General features: G+C 41.1%; 1 protein-coding gene across 1 annotated transcript in view; it reads left to right on the top strand.

Moving 5' to 3' along the window:
• Positions 1-23,957, top strand: part of LOC132826241 (adhesion G protein-coupled receptor A3) — a 544,117-nt gene that overhangs the window by 292,867 nt on the left and 227,293 nt on the right. Inside the window, exons 8-9 of the mRNA XM_060841943.1 lie at positions 16,532-16,696; positions 22,214-22,412. Coding sequence (XP_060697926.1) covers positions 16,532-16,696; positions 22,214-22,412 — 364 coding nt within the window. The remainder of the gene's footprint in view (positions 1-16,531; positions 16,697-22,213; positions 22,413-23,957) is intronic.

Genomic DNA, 23,957 nt, shown 5'->3' with positions numbered 1-23,957 from the left:
GACTTCCACATCTGTCAGAGATTACCTGCTCTTCACTTACTATATCTGTTGCTCCCAATGTGGTGTCCTCTACACTGGGGAGACAGGATGCCTACTTGCAGAGCGCGTCAGAGAACAGCTCCTGGGCACCCGCACCAATCATCCCCACAACCCCGTAGCCATATACTTGAGCTCCCCCTCCCAATCCGCCAAGGTCATGCAGGCCCTGGACCTCCTCTATTGCCAAATCCTAACCACCCAATGCCTGGAAGAAGAATGCCTCATCTTCTGCCTTTGGACCCTCCAACCACATGGGATTAATGTGGATTTCACCAGTTTCCTCATTTCCCCTCCACCCACCTTTTTCCCAGATCCAACCTTCCAACTGGACACCACCCTCATGACCTACCCTACCTGTCCATCTTCCTTCCCACCTATTGCTCCACCCTCCCCTCTGACCTATCATCATTACCCCCATTTCCATCTACCTATTGCACTCTCAGCTATCTTGCTCCCAGCCCCACCCCACTCCTATTTATCGCTCAGACCCCTTGGCTCACAAGCCTCATTCCTGATGAAGGGCTTATACCTGAAATGTCAATTGTCCTGCTCCTCGGATGCTGCCTGACCTGCTGTGCTTTTCCAGCACCACATTGTTCGCTCTGATCTCCAGCATCTGCAGTCCTCACTTTCTTGTGGTTTGCTGACACACCAGGTCAGGGAGGGGGGGTGGTGTTGCAAGATAAAATTTTGAGGAAGGGGATCATCCACAGTTTGGAGGATTGGCCAGAGGTTGGGGCTACAAATCAAAGGCCCACAAGGAAGGGGAACACTGTGCAATGATCTGGAAGATTTAAGGAACTGCGAGTTCAGAATTCCTTTTTGTTTTTCTTTTTTACTTTTTAAAAAAATGTTATTTTAAATATTATTTCAATTACCAATATAAGATTCAGGTAATGTAAGGTTTGCAGGGAATATTGGTTTAATGACTCAGACATTTCCATCAGGATTGGAAGCGTAATTTCCAACCCTGATCAGACAGGTTGAGTGAAGATGTAGGAGATGTAAGGGTGGGCATTAAGTAGTGTTGGATCCAATGTAGGGGTTGTAGGTCCGACAGGGATAGGGTTATTGAATTTGGGGTGCTGGGCCCAGGCTGGGCAGGAGGAAGGGTGTCAGAAAGCAATTCATAAGGAATGTGGGATCTTCAGCCTTACAAATAAAGCTAGAGAATTTAAAAGTATAAGATTTATGGTGAACCATTTACAAAACGCTGATTAAACATCAACCAGGATATGATGTTCAGTTCTGGGCTTCATGTTTAAGGAAGCCTATAGGGGGTTTGGAGAGGTTTCAGAAAATGTATCTGGGACTGAGGGACTTCAGGTATAAGGATAACCTTAGAAAACCTGGAATTGTTCTCTTAGAGCACAGTAGGTTTAAAGGACATTTAACAGATACGTTCAAAATCATGGCAGTTTTGGAGAGTGTAAATAGGGAGAAGCTGCTCTATTGTTGGATAGTTTGAAAACCAGAAAGCACTGGTCTTAAAATGATTGGCAAAACCTGCAGCATTGATATTTGAAAAGCTATTTTGATATAATCATGGTTTTTAAAGAGGAAATTTGCACAGCTGTGGAGTAGATGCCAGGGAGTTGGGTAAGCTCACTTGTTCTCACATTGTGAGAGCGAGCATAGAGACTACAGGGCAAGTGGCCTCCCTCTGTGCAGTTGCAACCATTCCTGAATTCTAAATTATATGAGGGATAAATCATAAAAGGATTTCAAGGATAAGGTTTAAGGATAATATCACATTAAAAATGCTCTTCTGTACAACTGAAGCTATATTGCAAAAGTAACGTTTTGTAGCTGCACATTATACATGCTGAAAGTTTTTGTTTAAAACTACCAGCCCAGAGAGACTGTAATTACTGTGGATTTGTGGCAGTCAGAGTGTCAATTGTGGCCTTGTAATATGTAGAGAGCAACTTTCCATATTGCAAAGCCACTGTCCCTTTTTGTGCTTAAAGGCTGGTGCTTCCCTCTTCAAATGAAAAAGCTGCAGTTGTTGCTTTTAAATTGAGATGCCCACAATGAGCAGGTGGGATGCCATGTAAAATGTTATAAGGCAAACGCACTGAGAAAACGTGTTTGTGTTTTGCTGCCTGCACCGTTAGCAGTACTGAAAAATAAAAAGCTGTGTAGTCATTGAAACCCACTTCAAATTTATATCTGTGAGGTTGTCTACATTTGCCTTAAAGTGTACTTTGACGTTAATCCAGTGAGAGAGATCTCTTTTTACACCTGTGTGCATTAATAATGATTGAATTAAAGTCTGTAACATTTTTAATTCAACTGATGTGACTCATAATTTAGTATTTATAACAGAAGAATTGGATGCTTCAGATTTTGCAGCAAGTTATAGTGGTGAGGCAATCAGCATAAATCAGAGGGCAACATCTGCAAACTGCAGAATCACAGGTGACTGAAGAATTCAGGAAATTGCTGTCCAGGAGCCTTACTGTAATAGTATCTTGCAGTCAGCTACGCATAGGGGTGAGATGTTGGCGTTACGTGATAGATATCCACTAAACTATCCTGAAATATTTAGGGCTTATCAGGTGTAAGTGATGTAGTTCGTTCCTATTACTGCCAAAAAAATCCCTCTGGCAATTAAAACTTAATTTCAGCCTCATTCTTTTGTATCTTAATTATTGTTATCAAGACTTTTTAAAATGAAATTTGTTATCTTTCTCTTTTATCTTTCAGTCTTAATCCCATTTTCTTCCCTTTCTTTATTTTGCTTTCTCTAATTTATCTGGACCTAGTTTATCCTGATTTAATCAGATTTGAGATTTCTTGCAAGCACATCACTTGAGTACATTGTAACACGCTCTCACTAATGCACATGACGATTTTTTGCAGGAGAAAGTGGTCATTCATAGATGCCAGCAGCAGTAAACTAGCATGGGACAGATATGGCTGCATGTGTTGGCTCCAGTGGAGGAGAGAGGTTGCTGGCCTGGTTTAGACTTTGCTGGGCTTAAGGATGACAGTAATTGAAAGTTGGCTTGGGGCTTACAATCAAGACCCCTGCAAGTTTTTGAGAGTGCAGTGACCTCTTTATATTTTGGCCAAACTCTGTATGCATGGTAAAGTGCAAGAGCTGACCTACACAGGAATGGTCAGGAGGCATGCAGCCAAGAAAACACGTTACTTGCAGTTATTCCACACTGTTCAAAGTGATTCAAGTAGAATCCTCACTGTTCATTTCCGTAGTTATGATGTACATTCAACACTGAATGTACTTCTGAATTTATGCGCAGCAGAAAGTCCAGGTTTGTCTGATATTAGAGTTGGACTTCATCTCTTGATGGCACAGTACATTCTGGAGAAGATTTGCAGAGCTGAAAGAAGACCACGCAAGAAAGTATTCCACAGATGTTAGGACACCATTGCTGCAACCATCATTCAGGGAAGTAGACCAGAAGATTAAGGTTGCCGTCTCTCAGGGGCAGGGAGGCTCTCCAGATAATTGCCAAGAAGACAATGGAGTTGGTGATTGTGCCAGTCAGAGTTACCAACATGGTGGCATGCTCCTGGATGCAATGCCACAATGCAATGTGGGCGGCACGGTGGCACAGTGGTTAGCACTGCTGCCTCACAGTGCCTGAGACCCGGGTTCGATTCCCGACTCAGGCGACTGACTGTGTGGAGTTTGCATGTTCTCCCTGTGTCTGCATGGGTTTCCTCTGGGTGTTCCGGTTTCCTCCCACAGTCCAAAGATGTGCGGGTCAGGTGAATTGGCCATGCTAAATTGCCTGTAGTGTTAGGTAAGGGGTAAATGTAGGGGTATGGGTGGATTGCGCTTCGGCAGGTCGGTGTGGACTTGTTGGGCCGAAGGGCCTGTTTCCACACTGTAAGTAATCTTAAAAAAAATCTAAAACAAAGACACAGATCATCCTGGCATGTTTATCAGTGCACCAGGCTGCACACTCCATCCCTCAGTTTGCATTTACTGCTGAACATTCTGTTCTTGCAAGCACATCACTTGAGTACATTGCAACATGCACTCACTGATGCACATGACGATTTTTTGCAGGAGAAAGTGGTCATTCATAGATGCCAGCAGCAGTAAACTAGCATGGGACAGAAATGGCTGCATGTGTTGGCTCCAGTGGAGGAGAGAGGTTGCTGGCCATAAGTAGTGTGACCATCACTTTGGGCGTGGCCAACAAGGATGACATTCCTGCCGAATGCATCTTCTCAAAACCTATATTACCCTTATCTCACTCTCCACTCTCATGTTCAAGCTGCAGGTTCTGTAATCATGCATCTTAGGTTTGCTCTTCACCCACTTCCATCAATAATTCCCTCACTCCAACCCATCCTTTGTGCCCTTACAGAAGTGAAGAAACTACTGAAATGCTGAAGATGACAAAAATGAGCATACTAACTGAGGCAAAAGCCCCATTACCTAGATTTATAATTGCAGATCAGAATTTGGCACAGCCTATACGTTTAGCTAGTATAGAGACAGAATCTGCACAAGCTTAGTTACTAGACATCTGTGGCCTGCAGCCAGGGCACAGGGTAAAGGGAGTGCTAGTGTCAGCTCACCAGTTAGTGCAGTCATACGTGGGCTCTGTTCTAGTTGAGGATAGCGATAGGGTCTAGCAACAGGTTTTCACAGAGCATTACACAGGGCTCTGGCACCTAATTAGGAGGGCACTGTTGTCTCAGAAGTCTTGTGGTGTGCTTGATGTTCCTCACAGCAGCATGGCTGTCGGTACATGGGTGCTGATCCCATGGTGGAATAATAGAGGTGAGGCAACAAAGTGATGTAAAGCAGGGAGCCTCATTGTCTGTCTCAATAGGGTGGCTGAAAGATTGCTGGCAGAGGAAATTGGAAAAGAATGAACAAACGGTAGTTACTGCCATGATAATGGGCATTCACAAAGCATGCCGTGCTAAGCATGATTACATAATGTATGGATATTAAACAAATTGGTATCCCTTCTGGTTTTGATACATCTCACCATCGTGATGCAGCGTTTGTGAATCCACAGTTGATGGCATACTGCAACATGGGGAAGCCCAATATCTCGCAAAAGCCATGTATGCACTTGTTGTTTTTCTCTGTTTAGCAGGAAGTCAATGCAGTCCCCTCTCCTGACATGGATGCAATGATGGATGAAAAAACTGCAAGCTTTCTGTTGTGTTACTTGTTTCAGCATGGAAGAATCTGTTGCTGAGAATACTTAAGATGATGGTCATTTTAAAGCTGACTAACAATGTGTTCCTAACCCTTCACTGAGGCTGGAGGTCTAGTCCCAAGGGGAGACTCAGTTCCCTGACTGTCACCTCTGCTGAAGTGTAGCATGAATTAGACGACTCCTGTCTTAGGTCCAAGAGAACTGCTCCCTGGAGACTGTATGTGGGTAAGGCCACCTGCTGAGAGCTCTCCTCTTCCCTTTTAGAATACCTTGCCGTCTTTATGAATTCACATCATTTCCCTTTGGTTCTGAAACCTAGGCAAAAAATAACAACTGTAGCCCCCATAACTGGGAAAGAGAAGCCTTTCAATATTGTCCAAACCTTTTCAGCATCTCTTGCTATACACTACGAGTTCCTCCAACTCTTCAAAATACCTTCAACAACTCAATACTCTGCAAACTGCAAGATCAAGTAGGCAGTATTTGACTAGCACTACATCCACAACTATTCATTCCCTCCACTACCGATGCTCAGTATCAGCTGTATGTACTATTTACAAGATACTGTGCAGCAATTCACCAAAAGTCCTCAGACAGTGCCTTCGAAACACACAAACACTTCCATCTAGAAGGACAAGGGTAGCAGAAACATTGGAACACCACTACCTGCAAGTTCGCTGCCTGATTTGGAAATATATCATTGTTCCTTAACTGTCACTGGGTCAAAATCCTGGATTCCCTCCCTAATGGCATTGTGGATCAACCGACGGCAGGTGGACTGCAGCAGTTCAAGAAGGCAGCTCACCACCACCTACTGAAGGACAGCTAGGCAATAAATGTGGGCCCAACCAGCAATATCCAAATCTCATGAACGAACAAAAGTAAAGCAACAAATAATTAACCTACAAGTTAGATAGATGTCTTAAAAAAGCACAGCTGAGGGCTCTTCAATTTGCTGCTCATGTTTAAGAGAGCACATTTATTGGAACAGTGAGCTTGAAAATGGCAGGTGATACATCATATTATAGACAATAGACAATAGGTACAGGAGTAGGCCATTCTGCCCTTCGAGCCTGCACCACCATTCAATATGATTAGATTACTTACAGTGTGGAAACAGGCCCTTCGGCCCAACAAGTCCACACCGACCCGCCGAAGCGTATACCACACAGACCCGTACTCCTATACTTACCCTTACCTAACACTACGGGCAATTTATCATGGCCAATTCACCTAATCTGCACATTTTTGGACTGTGGGAGGAAGCCGGAGCATCCGGAGGAAACCCACGCAGACACGGGGAGAATGTGCAAACTCCACACAGTCAGTCACCTGAGGCGGGAAATGAACCCGGATCTCTGGCGCTGTGAGGCAGCAGTGCTAACCACTGTGCCACCGTGCTGTCCACGATTGATCATCCTTAATCAATATCCTGTTCCTGCCTTATCTCCATAACCTTTGATTCCACTATCCTTAGAGCTCTATCCAACTCTTTCTTAAATGCATCCAGAGACTGGGCCTCAACTGCCTCTGGGTCAGAGCATTCCACACAGCCACCACTCTCTGGATGAAGAAGTTTCTCCTCATCTCTGTCCTAAATGGCCTATCCCATATTTTTAAGCTGTATCCTCTGTGGACCACACTGTGTGTTGTCTGGAGCAGCCACCATGCATCAAACTTAAAACAAAATCACTTTTCACTTCAGTTGACTCTCAGAACTAAGTTGTCAAATTTTGGAACCTTGGTATCTTATTAAGGACAGGTCAATCTGATTGGGTGTTAAGGAGAGTCACAGTTACTTGCCCTTATCAAGATTCCCACAAACCACACAAAGCTTGGGAATTTTTGTTAATTTGAGTCTTTTATTTGCAGTGACCTCAACATCTGGGCCAGACTTTAAGTATCTTGCAAGACTTTAGCAACATTTGTTGAAGTAAAAAACTTGAGAATGGAGAAGTGCCTTATTGTGTTTGCACATTATTATTTTCAGTAAACATTCAATAATTTATCACGAGTGGACTGTAAACTGCCTGGAGCAAAGGAATCTTGAATTTGTTGCATATTTAAGTGAAAGGGTCCAGGAAGAAAATATTGAATATCCTTGAGTTTACTTTATCTGTTTTACACAAAATGTCAAAGTCTAAAATGTGTTTATAGATCTGAGTTGGTCTCCAGGGAAAGTTGGACTGGAGAACCATTTCAATGCAATATCATGTTGCAACATTTTATTTGGCTTCTTTTGTATAATGAGACGAGGTTTTGTAACAAGAAATGCATTTCACTTTCACAAGAAATTTACTAAAACTGTGCCAGCAACACTGCTGTTTCATAGTTACATTTTGATACTCAAATGTCAAAAGACAAACAAATGATAGTCTGTTTTAGAACAATAAATGGAACCATATGATAGGTTTGCAGTATCTTTCCTTTACTTGTTTAAGGTAAATAATAAATCTCAATAGAATTCAGGAAATTCAAGCTCTTTTTATTGGCAGACACGAAATAAAAGAATGTGCCTGAACAAGTTATGTAAACTTTGGGAGACACAGCAAGCCTGCCCTAGTTGACATAATGTCAGGTTGAAAACAACTGAACCATTTGACGTAGACAGGAAATGAAGCACTGAAAATAGGTTCCGACAGGTGCTGCGACATACAGCATGATGGCACTCAAAGGTTAGAAAAGAGCATTATGCGGAACTTGTCAATTGTTTTGGGAAGGAAAAAATACTGGATATAATCATTTCCCATGAAATAGTCAGCCTGCATGTTTACTTTGTGACACAATTTGAGTTGCTACATGATTACGTGTAAGCATGTTCCAGGAAATTTTTGTTTAGTCTGGTACTTCAGCTTGGTATAGTGTTCAGTGCCTGTTTGGGTAGGGATGACTAGTTCATTGCAGCTTTGGAAGGAGTTATTGAAGGCAATGACTCCTGATTTAACCATTCAGTTGAGTTTGAAAAAAAACACCATTTCGGAATTAAAAGCAGAAGGTCATGGAAAAGCTCAGCAAGTCGGACTGCATTGGTGGAAAGAGAGTTAATGTTTCGAGCTCATAATAACTTGCTTCAGAACTGAATTTAAAAATGACTAGAGTAAAATTAAGGCCTGTCATTGGAAAGTTGGAAAGTTGTGCGTGGAATCTGGAGAGATAGGAGAGGGGCTAAATGAATATTTTTTGTCAGTATTCACACAGGAAGAAGACAATGTTGTTGAGGAGAGTACTGAGATACAGGCTATTAAACTAGATGGGATTGAGGTTCAAAAGGAGGAAGTGTTGGCAATTGTGGAAAGTATGAAAATAGGTAAATCCCCTGGGCCGGATGGGACTTATCCTGGGATTAACTGGGAAGCCAGGGAGGAGATTGCAGAGCCTTGGACTTTGATCTTTATGTCAGCATTGTCTACAGGAATAGGAAGACTGATGGATAGCAAATGTCCCCTTGTTCAAGGAGAGTCAACCCTGGTAATTATAGACAAGAGAACCTTACTTTGGTTGTGGGTAAAGTGTTGGAAAGAATTATAAGAAATAGGATTTACAATCATCTAGAAAGGAATAATTTGATTAGGGATAGTCAACATTGTTTTGTGAAGGGTAGGTTGTGCATCACAAACCTTATTGAGTTCTTTGAGAAGGTGACCAAACAGGTGGATGAGGGTAAAGTGGTTGATGCGGTGCACATGGATTTCAGGAACGCTTTTGATAAGGTTCCCCTCGGTAGGCTATTGCAGAAAATATGGAGGCTTGGAATTGAGGGTGATTTAGTGGTTTGGATCAGAAATTGGCTAGCTGAAAGAAGACAGAAGGTAGAGGTTGATGGGAAATATTCATCTTGGAGTTCAGTTACTACTGGTGTACCACAAAGATCTGTTTTGGGGCCACTGCTGTTTGTTATTTTTATAACTGACCTGGATGAAGGCATGGAAGGATGGGTCAGTAAATTTGCGGATGAATCTAAGGTCAATGGAGTTGTGGATAGTGCAGAAGGATGTTGCAGGTTGCAATGGGACATAGATAAGCTGCAGAGCTGGGTTGAGAGGTGGCAAATGGAGTTTAATGTGGAAAAGTGTGAGGTGATTCATTTTGGAGGAGTAACAGGAATACAGAGTACTGAGCTAATGGTACAATTCTTTGTAGTGCAGATGAGCAGAAAGATCTTGGTGTCCGTGTGCATAGATGTCTCAACGTTGCCACCCAGGTTGATAGGGTTGTTAAGAAGGCAAAAAGTGTGTTAGCTTTTATTGATAGAGGAATTGAGTTTCGGAGCCATGAGGTCATGTCGCAGCTGTACAAAACCATGGTATGGCAGCACTTGGAGTATTGCATGCAGTTCTGGTCACTGCATTACAGGAAGGATGTGGAAGCATTGGAAAGGGTACAGAGTAAATCTACCAGGATGTTGCCTGGTATGGACGGAAGGTCTTATGAGGAAAGACTGAGGGACTTGACGCTTTTTCATGAGAGAGAAGAAGGCTAAGAGATGACTCAATAACGACCTACAAAATAATCAGAGAGTTAGATAGGGCAATCAGTGAGAGCATTTTTCCTTGGATGGCGATGGCTACTGCAACAGGACATGGCTTTAAATTGAGGGGTGATAGATCTCAGACAGATGTCAGAGGTAGGTTCTTTACTCAGAGAGTAGTAAGGGCGTGGAATGCCCTGCCAGCAACCGTAGTAGACACGCCAACTTTAAGGGCACTTAAATGGTCATTGGATAAATATATGGATGATAGTGGAATAGTGTAGGTTAGATGGGCTTCAGATTGGTTTCACATCAAGGGCCGAAGAGCCTGTACTGTGCTGTAATGTTCTATGTTCGATGAAGGGAGCTTGCAACTTGATGGGTTTTATGCTTTTATGGTGATCATGGTAGTAATTGGGAGGGGTGGAGGGGTAAAACAAAAGGGAAGGTCTGCAGGAAAGAAATAAATAGCATATTGGACTCCACAAACTTACAGAGTAAAAGTACCCAGGCCTGTCAATCAGGTGACGGAACATTCCATGTTTGTGTGACAGAACAATGTGGGGCAGCATGATGGCTCAGTGGTTAGCATTGCTGTCTCACAGCACCAGGGACCCAGGTTCGATTTCAGTCTTGGGTGACTGTGTGGATTTTAATGTTCTCCCTGTGTCTGCTTGAGGCACTTTGAACCTCCACTGCCATTCAATAGGATCGTGTCTGGCCTGATATTGCTTACATCTGCTTTCTTGCCCTTTCCCTGTAACCCTTGATTCCCCTATTGATCAAGAAACTATCATGGTGGGCAGCACAGTGGCACAGTGGTTAGCACTGCTGCCTCACAGCGCCTGAGACCCGGGTTCAATTCCCGACTCAGGCGACTGACTGTGTGGAGTTTGCACGTTCTCCCCGTGTCTGCGTGGGTTTCCTCCGGGTGCTCTGGTTTCCTCCCACAGTCCAAAGATGTGCGGGTCAGGTGAATTGGCCATGCTAAATTGCCCGTAGTGTTAGGTAAGGGGTAAATGTAGGGGTATGGGTGGGTTGCGCTTCGGCGGGTCGGTGTGGACTTGTTGGGCCAAAGGGCCTGTTTCCACACTTTAAGTAATCTAATCTAATCTAATCTAAAATATTGTGCATAAATACCCCAAGGCCTTTTGTGTTGCAACTTTCTGCAGTTTTTCTTCATTGAGATGATATTCTGTTCTTTTGCTCTTCCTTCCAAAATAAACAACTTTGCATATTCCCACATTATACTTGATTTGCCAAGTTTTTGATAGCTTATTGAACCTATCAACATCTCTGAGCAAACTCTGGGTGAAGGATCATCATGAACGACCATCACTAGAGAAGTAGTGAAAAAAGCATTCCACCTATTTTTGTGTCGCCTGCAAATTTGGTTTCAGTACTTTCTCTTCCTTCCTCCAAATCATTAATATGTATTGTAAACAGTTGTGTTCCCAGCACTCCTCTCTGGGGAATCCCACTGCTTATAGGTCGCCAACCTGAAAAAGAGCCCCTTATCCCCACTCACTGTTTCCTGCCCGTAAGCCAATTCTCTATCCATGCCAATATACTACCTCCAACACTGAGAGCGCTTATCATATGACTTAATCTTGAAGGTAACTTGTTGAATGCCTTGTTCAAGTTCCAATACAACAGATCTACTGATTGAGACTTACTCGAAAAACTTCAATATTTCCCTTCAATGAAGCATGCTTTACTCTGCTTGATTAGATTATGATTTTCCACATATACTATTACTTCCTTAATAATTAATTCCAATGCTTTTCCAACAATAAATGTTGGGCTAGTCAGCCTACAATTACCTGCTTTCTGGAGCTAAGTATTTTTGGATCCTAGGATGCAAGCCAACAGGATCAGGGGACTTATCTACCTTTAGCCCCACTAGTTTGTCTGATACCACTTCACTAGTGATGGTCATCTCCTGCTTCTCGGATGCTGCCTAACCTGCTGTGCTTTTCCAGCACCACAGTCTTGACTCTGGTTTAAATTTAAACAAAACTAGGCAGTTAACTGTCAGTCATCATCAAACTAATACATTTTCTAACTATTAATCAAAGTCTAGTTGTAAACCAATTGGCTCTGTCACTTCACCCAGTATAAAATGTTGTTTTTCCTTCACGTTACCATTTCCCAATGAGTACCAGACAAAATGCCTTGATAATATGTATCTTTCTTCAGTCTGCACATTTCAGTATGGAGAAATGACTTTACACAGTTTACTGATCGGTGACAATGATTGAATTTATAATTTGTGTGTGATATTCTGATTGTGCTTCGAATAAAGTTAGTTCTGTGCTGGTCTGTAATGCAGATTCTGCTGTGTGAATCTATGGAGTGCTTTGCCTCTCTGGGTCGTGCATTGGAAATCAAGTCATCTGTTCCCAGAGTAGGCACAAAAGTTAAAGACTTTAAAATATACATGGAATTCTTCAATTTACCTGTCTTTAAGACCCAGGTTGACAGAAAGCATGGATCAGGTTACTGTATTTAACAAGGAGTAGTACCCCAGCTATGCCTGCCTCTTCGTAGGATATGTGGAACAGTCCATCTTCCGCAACTACACTGGCACCACCCCCCACCTTTTCCTCCGCTACATCGATGACTGTATCGGCGCTGCCTCGTGCTCCCACGAGGAGGTTGAACAGTTCATCAACTTTACTAACACCTTCCATCCCGACCTGAAATTCACCTGGACTGTCTCAGACTCCTCCCTCCCCTTCCTAGACCTTTCCATTTCTATCTCGGGCGACCGACTCAACACAGACATCTATTATAAACCGACTGACTCCCACAGCTACCTGGACTACACCTCCTCCCACCCTGCCCCCTGTAAAAACGCCATCCCATATTCCCAATTCCTTCGTCTCCGCCGCATCTGCTCCCAGGAGGACCAATTCCAACACCGCACAGCCCAGATGGCCTCCTTCTTCAAGGACCGCAGATTCCCCCCAGACGTGATCGACGATGCTCTCCACCGCATCTCCTCCACTTCCCGCTCCTCCGCCCTTGAGCCCCGCTCCTCCAACCGCCACCAAGACAGAACCCCACTGGTTCTCACCTACCACCCCACCAACCCGCGCATACAACGTATCATCCGCCGCCATTTCCGCCACCTCCAAACGGACCCCACCACCAAGGATATATTTCCCTCCCCTCCCCTATCAGCGTTCCGCAAGGACCACTCCCTTCGTGACTCCCTTGTCAGATCCACACCCCCCACCAACCCAACCTCCACCCCCGGCACCTTCCCCTGCAACCGCAGGAAATGTAAAACTTGCACCCACACCTCCACACTCACTTCCCTCCAAGGCCCCAAGGGATCCTTCCATATCCGCCACAAGTTCACCTGTACCTCCACACACATCATCTATTGCATCCGCTGCACCCGATGTGGCCTCCTCTATATTGGTGAGACAGGCCGCTTACTTGCGGAACGCTTCAGAGAACACCTCTGGGCCGCCCGAAGCAACCAACCCAATCACCCCATGGCTCAACACTTTAACTCCCCCTCCCACTCCACCGAGGACATGCAGGTCCTTGGACTCCTCCACCGGCAGAACACAACTACACGACGGCTGGAGGAGGAGCGCCTCATCTTCCGCCTGGGAACCCTCCAACCACAAGGTATGAATTCAGATTTCTCCAGCTTCCTCATTTCCCCTCCCCCCACCTTGTCTCAGTCGGTTCCCTCAACTCAGCACCGCCCTCCTAACCTGCAATCTCCTTACTGACCTCTCCGCCCCCACCCCACTCCGGCCTATCACCCTCACCTTGACCTCCTTCCACCTATCCCACCTCCATCGCCCCTCCCCCTAGTCCCTCCTCCCTACCTTTTATCTCAGCCTGCTTGGCTCTCTCTCTCTTATTCCTGATGAAGGGCTTATGCTCGAAACATCGAATTCTCTATTCCTGAGATGCTGCCTGGCCTGCTGTGCTTTGACCAGCAACACATTTGCAGCTGTGATCTCCAGCATCTGCAGACCTCATATTTTACTCGAACAATGATAAACAGTCAATATATAACTCTACTAGGTAAACTTCCAGTTTTATATAAAATACCCCACAAACATACACAGGCAAAAAAAGGGTGTTATGGGTAGAGGGAAAGCCTGCAATGCAGTTCAATGGTCCTTGTTAAAGGTTTTGTTTTGATGATTGCTTTGGCTTTTCAGGATATACTGCTCATTGGTTGCCCTTTGCTAGGTACTTTCACTTGCTTGCAGGAGGCATAGGGCAGCTGATTCATGCTCATAAAATCTCTTACTGCATGGTTGCCAAGCCACAACCTGCAGTAAATTGTGAGGGAAAAATAAACTAGCTTTCTCCAGGTTTGAGGTGGTTTGCATTTCAGAGTAAAGGGACAGCTGCTTCTCTTTCAAAGGTCCAATGACTTTTCTCTCAAACATTCACACCTATAAGTGCTTCAGCTATCTGCGAGGTCTGTGTCATCATTAACTAGACACCATTTCACAGACCAGTCAGTTGTTTGTTGCCTGGCAAAGCTCCATCCATATAAATCCATTGACTTCAGTTCATCTGCAACCAGACCTCGCCCACTGCTCAAATAAACAGCACTTACAGATTGTGAAGTAAACCTGCTTTTAAAAAGTGCACCAATCCTTGATTTTTAAAACTGTCCTTTTCACATTTCATTCCATCATCAAAAATACAGATAAATGAAAAGTTGTGGTCTTTACAGAATGTACGATCCTGCTATGTGTATAAGTAAAAGTATGTAGATTCGGACTAGATCCATCAAATTGATTTAGTAAAATTTGTTGCAATGGTCATTATGCTGCTTCTTTGATCATACTTCTGTCCTGAGCTGCATTTTGTTACGTTATATCTTGCCTTAGAAGGAGAAACACAATGTTGCTATTAAACAGGACCTCAAAAATGAAAATGAGTTATGAGGTGGCTCTGTGGAAGTAAATTCCAAGTTGAAAAATGCATGCAAAAGATATTATTGCAATGATTTGACACTTTTTTTTAAGACAGTTCCCTGGGTTGTACGCTATATGTCATCCTAAGGAAAGCTGTCTTTTTTCCCCTCTGTTTGTAGCAACACCTTTAGTGTAACATAGCTCAATAACTATTTTTACTCAGAGCCCGCATAAATCTGTCAACTCTGGATCATAACCCTGATGGTTTCTATAAGCACTGAATTCAGCTGTGACGATAAGTGAAGAGATTTGAGAGAAAGTGAATTGTAACAATGGTTTCTTTGTAAAGAACAGCCTTCACCTTCATTTTATTACAAAAGTAAAATATAAATATCTTTTGCATTGAGTAATTTATGGGGACTGGAATGTGATATCTGCAAGGGAGTTGTTAATGCTCATATTAAATAAGGTAGCTGTTGTGTATATGGAAGTGCAATTCTTTTGGATTTGGTCCAAATTTATTTTCCTGTTTAATGCAAAATTGTGCATTCTACAGAATTCTTTGAAAAATGTTGTAGAATAAATCTGTTGTAATTGACAACTTAAGAGAAACAATTACTGAAACTGAAATCTCAAAGTTAGCAATTCAAAAACACATATTCATATTTTGTCACCAGCTTTTCATTGCTTCAGTTAAAATAATAAGTTTTAATTGGCTTTTCCTCTGTTCTTGATAGTATCATTGAGTTCTCATAAGCATATCTCAGTTAGTTGCAAGGCTATTCTTGCAGGCGTCCTGAGCTCATTTTGTCCGAACCGAATTAAATTGCAGCCTCACTGAACTAAATATCAATTTTTAAATTCCCAATGCCCTTTGCTAAATTTCATTGTTGGCATCTGTGCCATGAGCTGCCAATGTCCATGTTCTGGAATTTCCATTGTGAGCCTCTTGCTTCTGTTTTTTTTAGTAATGTTCCTTAAAATTTACGCAACTTACCTCAGCTCTGAGGAAGGGTCACTGGACCTGAAATGTTAACTCTGATTTCTCTTCACAAATGCTGCCAGACAGGCTGAGCTTTTTCAGTAATTTCTGTTTTTGTTTCTGATTTTCAGCAACTGCAGTTCTTTGGGTTTTCTTTAAGATCTAGCTGTTTGACTAACTTTTGGTGACCTTTTTGACTATCTACCATTATAGGTCAGTGTCTGAGTTTGCTTGGTAAGCACACTTGGATGTTTTACAAAGATGCTAGCTAAATGCAAGTTGGTGAGTACTTGTGTACTCACTCACAGTTGTGAAATAGTGAAAAGATTAGATTCTCTGACTGATTATGTTGTGCAATGACAAAGTCTTGGGACAAATTTTGGATTTTCCAATGTTACATAGTGCAGTAAAAATAAGTAAGAAGGGTCATGTTGATTTAATTATAATCAAATCTAGATGGTATAAAATTAGTTCTGAAAAGTTATGTGCAATATATTGAAATGATAATGGTATCATAAATCTGTTTTGAGCTATTCTGGCTAGAAACAATTCTCAAACTTGCTTTTGATTAATAGTTAGATTTAAGCTGGTGCATCTGTATATAGTTCTTGTTTAACTTTGCTCCTGCTGGGCTAATGAATCATATTCTTTTATTGCTTTGAAAATTACAGTGGAATTTCTCAACCAAGTTAATAAAAAAGCAAGACTGTAGTCTACCATTCACTCAAAGCAAGACATGAACATTGGAATGTTCAATAATTCCATGCAGTTATCTGTATTTACTTTATAATCTAAATCTTGGAAAGCGCACAATATGTTTGAAGTTATGATATGGTTGACAGCAAACATGTTCTAGAAACTGAGGACACTAACCAAACTGAATGCTGATACTTAATGTATGTTCTGAAGTGCAATTATTAAAAGTTATCCAAGATCTCCAAGTCAACGGTGCAATAAAATATCTTTTCTTTAATAAATGCAGTGAGCTGATCCTGACCAATATTGATGTTGATGCAACTGGAGAGTGGGAGTGCCTTATCACTACCGCCCGAGGAAATAGCAGCAAGAAGGTAGAAATTATGGTGCTAGAAACCGCTGCACCTTACTGTTCCGCAGAGCGAGTCACCAACAATAAAGGGGACTTCAGGTATATATTACATGTAGCAACAAGCCGTTGCATTGTTTTCCAGATTTGCGAATGAAAGTTATTTCACATTTAAAAAGAACTGATACAAAAATGCCCAGCTAGGTAACCACAGATAAAGTTGCAAACTTAAAATATTTTGTTATGAAGTATTGTGTATTGTTGATTGACACCCTTCCCCATTCCTGTCCCTAAATTACAGAATTCAATATGTTGGTTTAAGAACACTTTTTCCACCATAACAGGAAGAGCAGGAAAGCAGAATGCTATTTAGATGAAGAGAGGTTGTCGAACTCAGTAATACAGTGGGATTTGGGTAGCTGGACAGACAAATCACAAAGATTTAGTCTGTCGTTACAGCAGGTGATTCTGAAGGTAAATGGAATGTTGTTTTAATACAAAGAGGATGAAATATCAGAGTAGGGAAAGTTTACTGCAGCTTGGTGAGACCAGATTGAAGGACTGTTTGCAGTTTTGTTCTTAATTTAGAAAAGGTATAATTGTGTTGGGTAGTCACTTGATAGCACACTGTCCTCTTGCACAGTCTAAATGTTGTGTATCCCTTTTGAATTTGTATTCTTGCAATGTGTCCTAACGAGTGTAACACCTGCCAACTTAGACATAAACATGAAATTATTTAAATTAATATTTCACATCTCTTTCAAGAGGAGAATTCAGATTGGAAACGACATCCGTGGGTGCATTCTTAGATTTGCCTCAAGTGTGCTGTTCTTTCTCCTTTGAGTTCAGCACAGTAATAGATGGCATGCACACTTACTGTTTACATTCTGTTTGTGATCACACGATAGATAGAAACAGAGAATGCCACTGGTCAACTAGTTTACATATCCAGAGATATTTTACAGTTTTCCCCTCTTCCACCATCATAACATTGAAACCTTTCTTCATCCAGTACCATGGGATAATGATATGCACTTGAAAGAACAGGTAGCTTTTTAATGTTATTAGACATCAAAAAGTCAACAGCTGCAACAACATAGCAGTCATTTAATTCCCAGCAGCAAACAATTTACATAATTAGCTCCCTTCATTTCTGTGTGATGTTGGTAGCCCAAGTGTGTGAAACCTGAGGTCTGAGGAGTGGATCTGGTTAGAACTGATCTGTACTTTGTGTGCTTCTTCGGAAAGCCAAAATACCTGATTGGAAAGGTAAGCTCCTTCCTGAGGTGTGCTGCTGGGATATGCTTGGGAAATTTTAGATGTCATTTCGGAGAGATTAGATACCCTTTGCATGGGGTAAAATAACTTCTGGAATTGTTTAAAAAAATAATTTGTGAAAACTATGAATATTAGCTGCCAGATTCATTGGAAATGGCAACAGACCTGTCAAACTTAACTAACAAAAGTGTTAAGCTGACCTCTTGAAGGGAACTTTTTAGCTTTGAAGGCATTTACAACTTGGCCCCTTCACAGCTTTGAAACAATCACCTGTATGTACTTAAAAGAAAACAGAGCTTGTTTCTGTGTTGTCTATTGGCATAAACCTGAGGGCTTCCATTACTGGATTACTGATGCATGACTGCCTTCACAACCACCTATTATCACAGTAGAGTGCCTGCCAGCTTACTATTTGATCGACAGCACCGTGTGTTAATAGACTTCTTGAAGTGGATGTATAAGTGAATTCTAATGCTTCTTGTTAAGAAGGATTGAGGATGTGATTGAAACATTTCTTATATGAGACATAAATTAGTTGAAGGAATGTAATTTTAGTCAGCTGTTATAGCTGCATGATTTTTTTAAAAATTCAAAATTGTAAAAACTGCAATTGACACCCGAGAAATTTATTTAATCTCATCTGTCCATTGTCCTGAGTTCTGCCTGTGGTGAGTTCTAGGTAAGTTGGCATGTAAGGATGCAGGGTGGTAGTTACATGGGCAAAGATTGGCAAGGAGGACATGATGAGCTCAATGTGATGCCACAAGGATTAGGTTGGTATGTAAGGCATGAAAGCCATTATAGCAGTGGTTGGAGGAGGTGGGGAATGGGACACGTAGGCATTGGTTCACATGGAGGATATGAGAGGCATGGACAGTCAGTGCAGGAATTTGGCTTGGACTGGAGATCTGAGTCATGGGGTGGTTACATAGCTTGAGGTGGCATAGTTGGGTCATGAATGTGGAGGGATATTTTGTTTTATTCACTTATGGAAACATAAATCCAGTGCAAGTGCACAGAGGCAAGTTTTCCATAACTTCCTTCACTAACAGAATGTGAATCTGAAATCCATAAAACCATTCTTGAAAGTCACGACTGTGGAGTTGATAATTCTCTGACTCTGCCCACCCAACTCACAGATGGATGTGCAGGCTGATGTGCTTATTCAGTGTCTGAGGCTTTAATCAATGCTCCCCTGACTGAAAGGCAAAGCTGTTATCACTGAGTCAAAGCTGCCACCTCCACAAAAAATGTTGGTGTGCTCAGCAGATCAGGTGTTATTTGTAGAGAGAAATAAAATTAACATTTTGAATCTGAAGCAAACTTCATCAAAAACAAAAACAGAAATTTCTCACTGAAATAAAATGCAGAACTGTGGAAACTGGAAATCTGAAACAAAAGCAGAAACTGTTGGAGAAGCTCAGCAAGTCAGGCAGCATCTATGGAGAGAAAACAGAGTAATCATTTAGTATCCATTGACTCTTCACCAGAACATGGGATTCTAACGATGGGTCACTGGACTCTAAAATCATAACTCTGTTTTCTGTCCACAGATGCTGCCTGACTTGCTGAGCTTCTCCAGCAGTTTCTGCTTTTGTTTCAGATTTCCAGCTTCCACAGTTCCGCATTTTATTTCAGTGAGAAGTTTGTCAGAACTGGCACAGGAGGACCACCACCAAAGCCCCCTCGCCCCCAGCCACCCAAATCAAAGAGATTTCAATATCACTTTGGAACATGCTTCTCTCATCAACAGTCAAGAAACTATTCTGCTGGATCTGCATTGAGGATTCTGCATGTTTCGTGGCAACACTGCTGAAGGAGTGGTGCATGACCACTGTTATTCTTGCTCACCCCAAGAAACTGACAATTGACATATCCAACCCTGATTTCCTCCACTTCATCATGGTTACTCAGGACACTCTGAAGATCCTAACACCCATGAAGACAATAACAAAACCAAGTGCCATGAGGAAGATTTTGTGATTCTATATTTCTAAGATGATCAGTACAGGTAGTTTTACTGTTACACATTCTTGTGTGACATCGCGCTATATAAAAATCGCTCAACACAAATAAACTTAAAATGTTGGTGATGTAATTGTGTTATAACCAACACACACTTTAAATTTTGCGTATTAGAAAAAGCATTCCCTATTCATGCAATGGCATTATAGCCAATTTGCGTGACCAAAAGACACGTAATAGCAGAACTGTCTGTACTGGTAACATGGTCATTTTAATGGATGAATCAAAGAATGAATATAGGAAAAATTCATCCAGGAAAAATGGTGACAATATCTTAGGGAGGTGCTTTGTAGGTTTGTTTTTGACCAATAAGGGATAAACAAACTTCATTCTCTGATTTCTTAATGAGGAATACTTACATTGTGTTTTGTCTATTTCATATTCTCTTGCATGTGGAGCTAAAAATCTTTGTTTTGAAACACATTTCCTGATATCGTAGACACTTAGATTGGAAAAAACATTCTTTTGTTAATGTTATACTCTCAGCCTGTGTCCTGTTTGCATATTCTGCTATTAGCCCCTGCCCTTTATTAATATTAACATTCTCCTGTTGATCTCATCCTTCTTCTGCTCTGGTCCGAATTCTACCCTTTTCTTGACCTCACCCTCTTGCATCAATTTCACCTGTCCTGAGTTTTGTTCTTTTGTGAGAAGTGAATGTTAGAGCCTGGGTTTCCGGATTATTAACAGGGCAACTGTTATGTCGGTGGAGAGTGGTGGGCGGCTTTAAGCCTGTGCTTTGTCAGTCTGAAGGAAGAGCTCCTCCACCCATACTTCCAAATGCTGTCAGCGTCACCAAGGTATTGCCAAATTCCAGAACCAGCCTGTATTTCATTAAAGCCTAATACCATAACTCTTTGATCATTATGCCCCATAGTTATAACAGAAATTATTGCATACAAATTTGAAAAAACAAAGTTAAATGTATTATCTTGACAAAACCTACGCTCCTATTATTTCGAAACTCCTTTCTGGTCAACTGTACAAATAGTATTTTAAAAGTGCATACTTTCCTATTAATCTTACTGGTGTTACAACACTCTGGGGTAGTGTGCTGGTGATAAAGCCCCATTATTCCCAGAATCATCCTAAATATGAGAAGATATTATCAGACTATCTAAAGTCCCCCAATTACTTAACTGACCAATGCAGATTGAAAGATAACACTCACCAGGTTTCTGGACCTATCAAGAAAATAATTTTGTTGCAAACAAATTGTCTTTAATCAATGGCATTTTGGAAACATGAATTGCTAATTTACAACCTGGGCTTTTTTCACTGAAGCAAAGGAGGTTGAGGGGTGACCTTATAGAAGTTTATAAAATCATGAGGGTATAGACAAGATGAATGGCAGATGTCTTTTCCCGAGGGTAGGGGATTTTAAGAACAGTGGGCATATTTTTAAGTTGAAAGGAGAAGGGTTTAGAAAAGGTGCGAGGGGCAGTTTCTTTAACGCAAAGAGTGGTTTGTGCATGGAATGAACTTCCAGAGGAAGTGCTGGATGTGGGTACAGTCACAATGTTTAAAAGACATTTGGATAAGTACATGAAAAAATGTTTGGAGAGATAGGCAGTTGGGACTGAATTAGTTTGGGAATATGGTTAACATGGACTGGTTGGACTGAAGGGTCTGTTTCTGTGTTGTATGATTCTATAACCTTCTGACTCTATAACAATATGATTGTACAACCCCATAAATTAAACTCTATCCCTTTTTTTCTCCTTTAAGATGGATCTACAGAGAAAATGAGTTAGAGACATTTGTTACTTGTTACTTTCAACCAGAAAAAAGGGAGAGAGAAGTTGTTGTGAAAAAAACCTGAAAGAATTGAGGGACTGGAAATCAGAAATGAAAACAGCAGCTCTAGCAGCATCTGTGGCACATCGGTTCTGAAGAAGAATCACTGGACATGTATCGTTAACTCTGATTTCTCTCCACAGATGCTGCCAGACCTGCTGAGATTTCCCAGTAATTTCTGAGATTGTTTTGAAGTTTTTTTTCTCTGCTGCATTAGACCTCATAAATGCCATGGTCACCTGGTCAGGAGCCAAAAAAAAAATCTGGTTGTTAAGTAATTATCTCCTTAATTCAGAACCCATTGGCTCTCAGGTGTCTTGCTTGTGATTTCATTGTTCCAGGAAAAGCCACATTTTATACACCTCACAAACGTACACCAGTAAATATAATTTTTGAAAGTGCAACCATCTTGTTACACAGTCTCCTTGGTTTAAAGCAGTGTCTTATTTTTAATCCACAATCCAAAAAATGAAGGAAATCAAACGATGTGGTCTTTACACTGCTTTCACTTTTCTACAGATGGCCTCGAACATTGGCTGGTATCACAGCATACTACCCCTGTACACGATATCCATTTGGATCTGTACCTTATTATGGAGACCATCGGCAAAGAAAAGCATGGCGTAAATGTGATCGAACTGGACGCTGGATGGAAGGAAACTACACTGAGTGTGCTTATGCAAATGAAGTTACGAGAGTCCTTCACGCATTCAGCCAGGTACTTCTTTATATAACCAAATACCCTGAGCTCTTTTCAGAACATTCAGAAATCAGAAAGTGGTGGATTAGATGATCCACTGTGTGGAATCACTTCCTTTATATTGAATTCCCATAAAAGAGAGTCCAGTCATGACCACTCTTCTTTACTAGCTGCAAGATTTGAAATAAAATTGCACAGTTTTGGGTTTACAGCTAGATATCATCCATTGAAACAAATCTTGTTATTGCTGATATGAACGCAAAAAAAACTTAGAATCCTTATGTAGCCAGAAAAAAAAACTCCAACTTGTACATTATACTTTAATAATTTTGCATTGATTAGCAGTAGGTCAGGAGCTAAACATGTGAATGACTTGTAGAGAAAGATAGAAAATTGATACTAATCTAACAATTTCTCTTTTGGGACTTGAAGTTTAATGAAACAGGGGGTGTGTCACTGTAATATTGTGTCTAACTGGGAATCTAATAATAGATGCAAAATGTAGAACAGAATTCATTATTGATATATTTCAAGATGAAGAGACAGAGGTTGGAATCTTAGGTGGTCATTATTCAAAGCATCATTTGCTTCATTTTGAAATAACGTGTCTATCCTTTGAGAATGTGAGGAAATCAATAACTAGAATATAAGAAGTGTGTCTTGAGTATTGTGCAGTATCTTGAAATATTTCTGAATAGTTTTATCACAGTAAGTCAAAATTGAAAACTTAGGCATGACTTGGATGAAGAAAAATGTTGGTGTTGTGATTTTTTTATCTGAAATGGTATTTCATATAATTGTGTTATCATTTTAATGCTGTTAAGCAGATAAAAATACTTTTCTGTATCTGTCATGTTCTTGATTATTTTAATTTAAACATGGATTTTGACTATCTCCAAACTAATTTCATTGTGCTTTCTTCGGTTAAACTAAAGCCACAATGTGGATGTGTCCCAGTCGGCTTGTTTTTTGTTCCTCTATAGTTGAACGTTTTATCTTAAAACCCGTCCATAATTTAGCAAGTTTATTCCTCAGGTGCTTTAGTTTTTTGCATGCAGAATGCATGCCATCTGCAAAAGAGATTTTTGTAGTTTTGGGCGCAATATGGCTTCTTAGTCAAACTGTGTTTCTTTTGTGATTGAGAAATGCTTCAGAATATGAAAAGTTGGAGGCAATTTCCTTTTCAAGAAAGTGAATCTTCTTGCCAATATCTAAGGAGAATGAAGGATAGTACTTTGATGATTACTGGCCTTTAGACCTTCAGACCTCAGCAGTATGATTCAGAGAAATGTACAAAAAGCTAAAATTGAAAAAAGGAGAACTTAGTTATTTGAAAGCTTTGATTGCTCCCAACTTTGCAATTCACCTATTTGAGAAATGATTCTTCTGAAAGATTTTGACTATAATATATTATTGAATCCACATTCTCACACTTTGTTATTTCTTCTAGATGCTTAATTTATCTAACAATTCAAAGCAAGCCATTAAATATCATTGTAGACCTGAACATTCAACCATCATAGTTATTTATTAGCACAGGTTCATACATTCTGCCTCTTGGAA

The sequence above is a fragment of the Hemiscyllium ocellatum genome, chromosome 22 (assembly GCF_020745735.1).
Source record: "Hemiscyllium ocellatum isolate sHemOce1 chromosome 22, sHemOce1.pat.X.cur, whole genome shotgun sequence".
Lineage (NCBI taxonomy): Eukaryota > Metazoa > Chordata > Chondrichthyes > Orectolobiformes > Hemiscylliidae > Hemiscyllium > Hemiscyllium ocellatum.
This window is presented reverse-complemented; position numbering and strand designations above follow the sequence as displayed.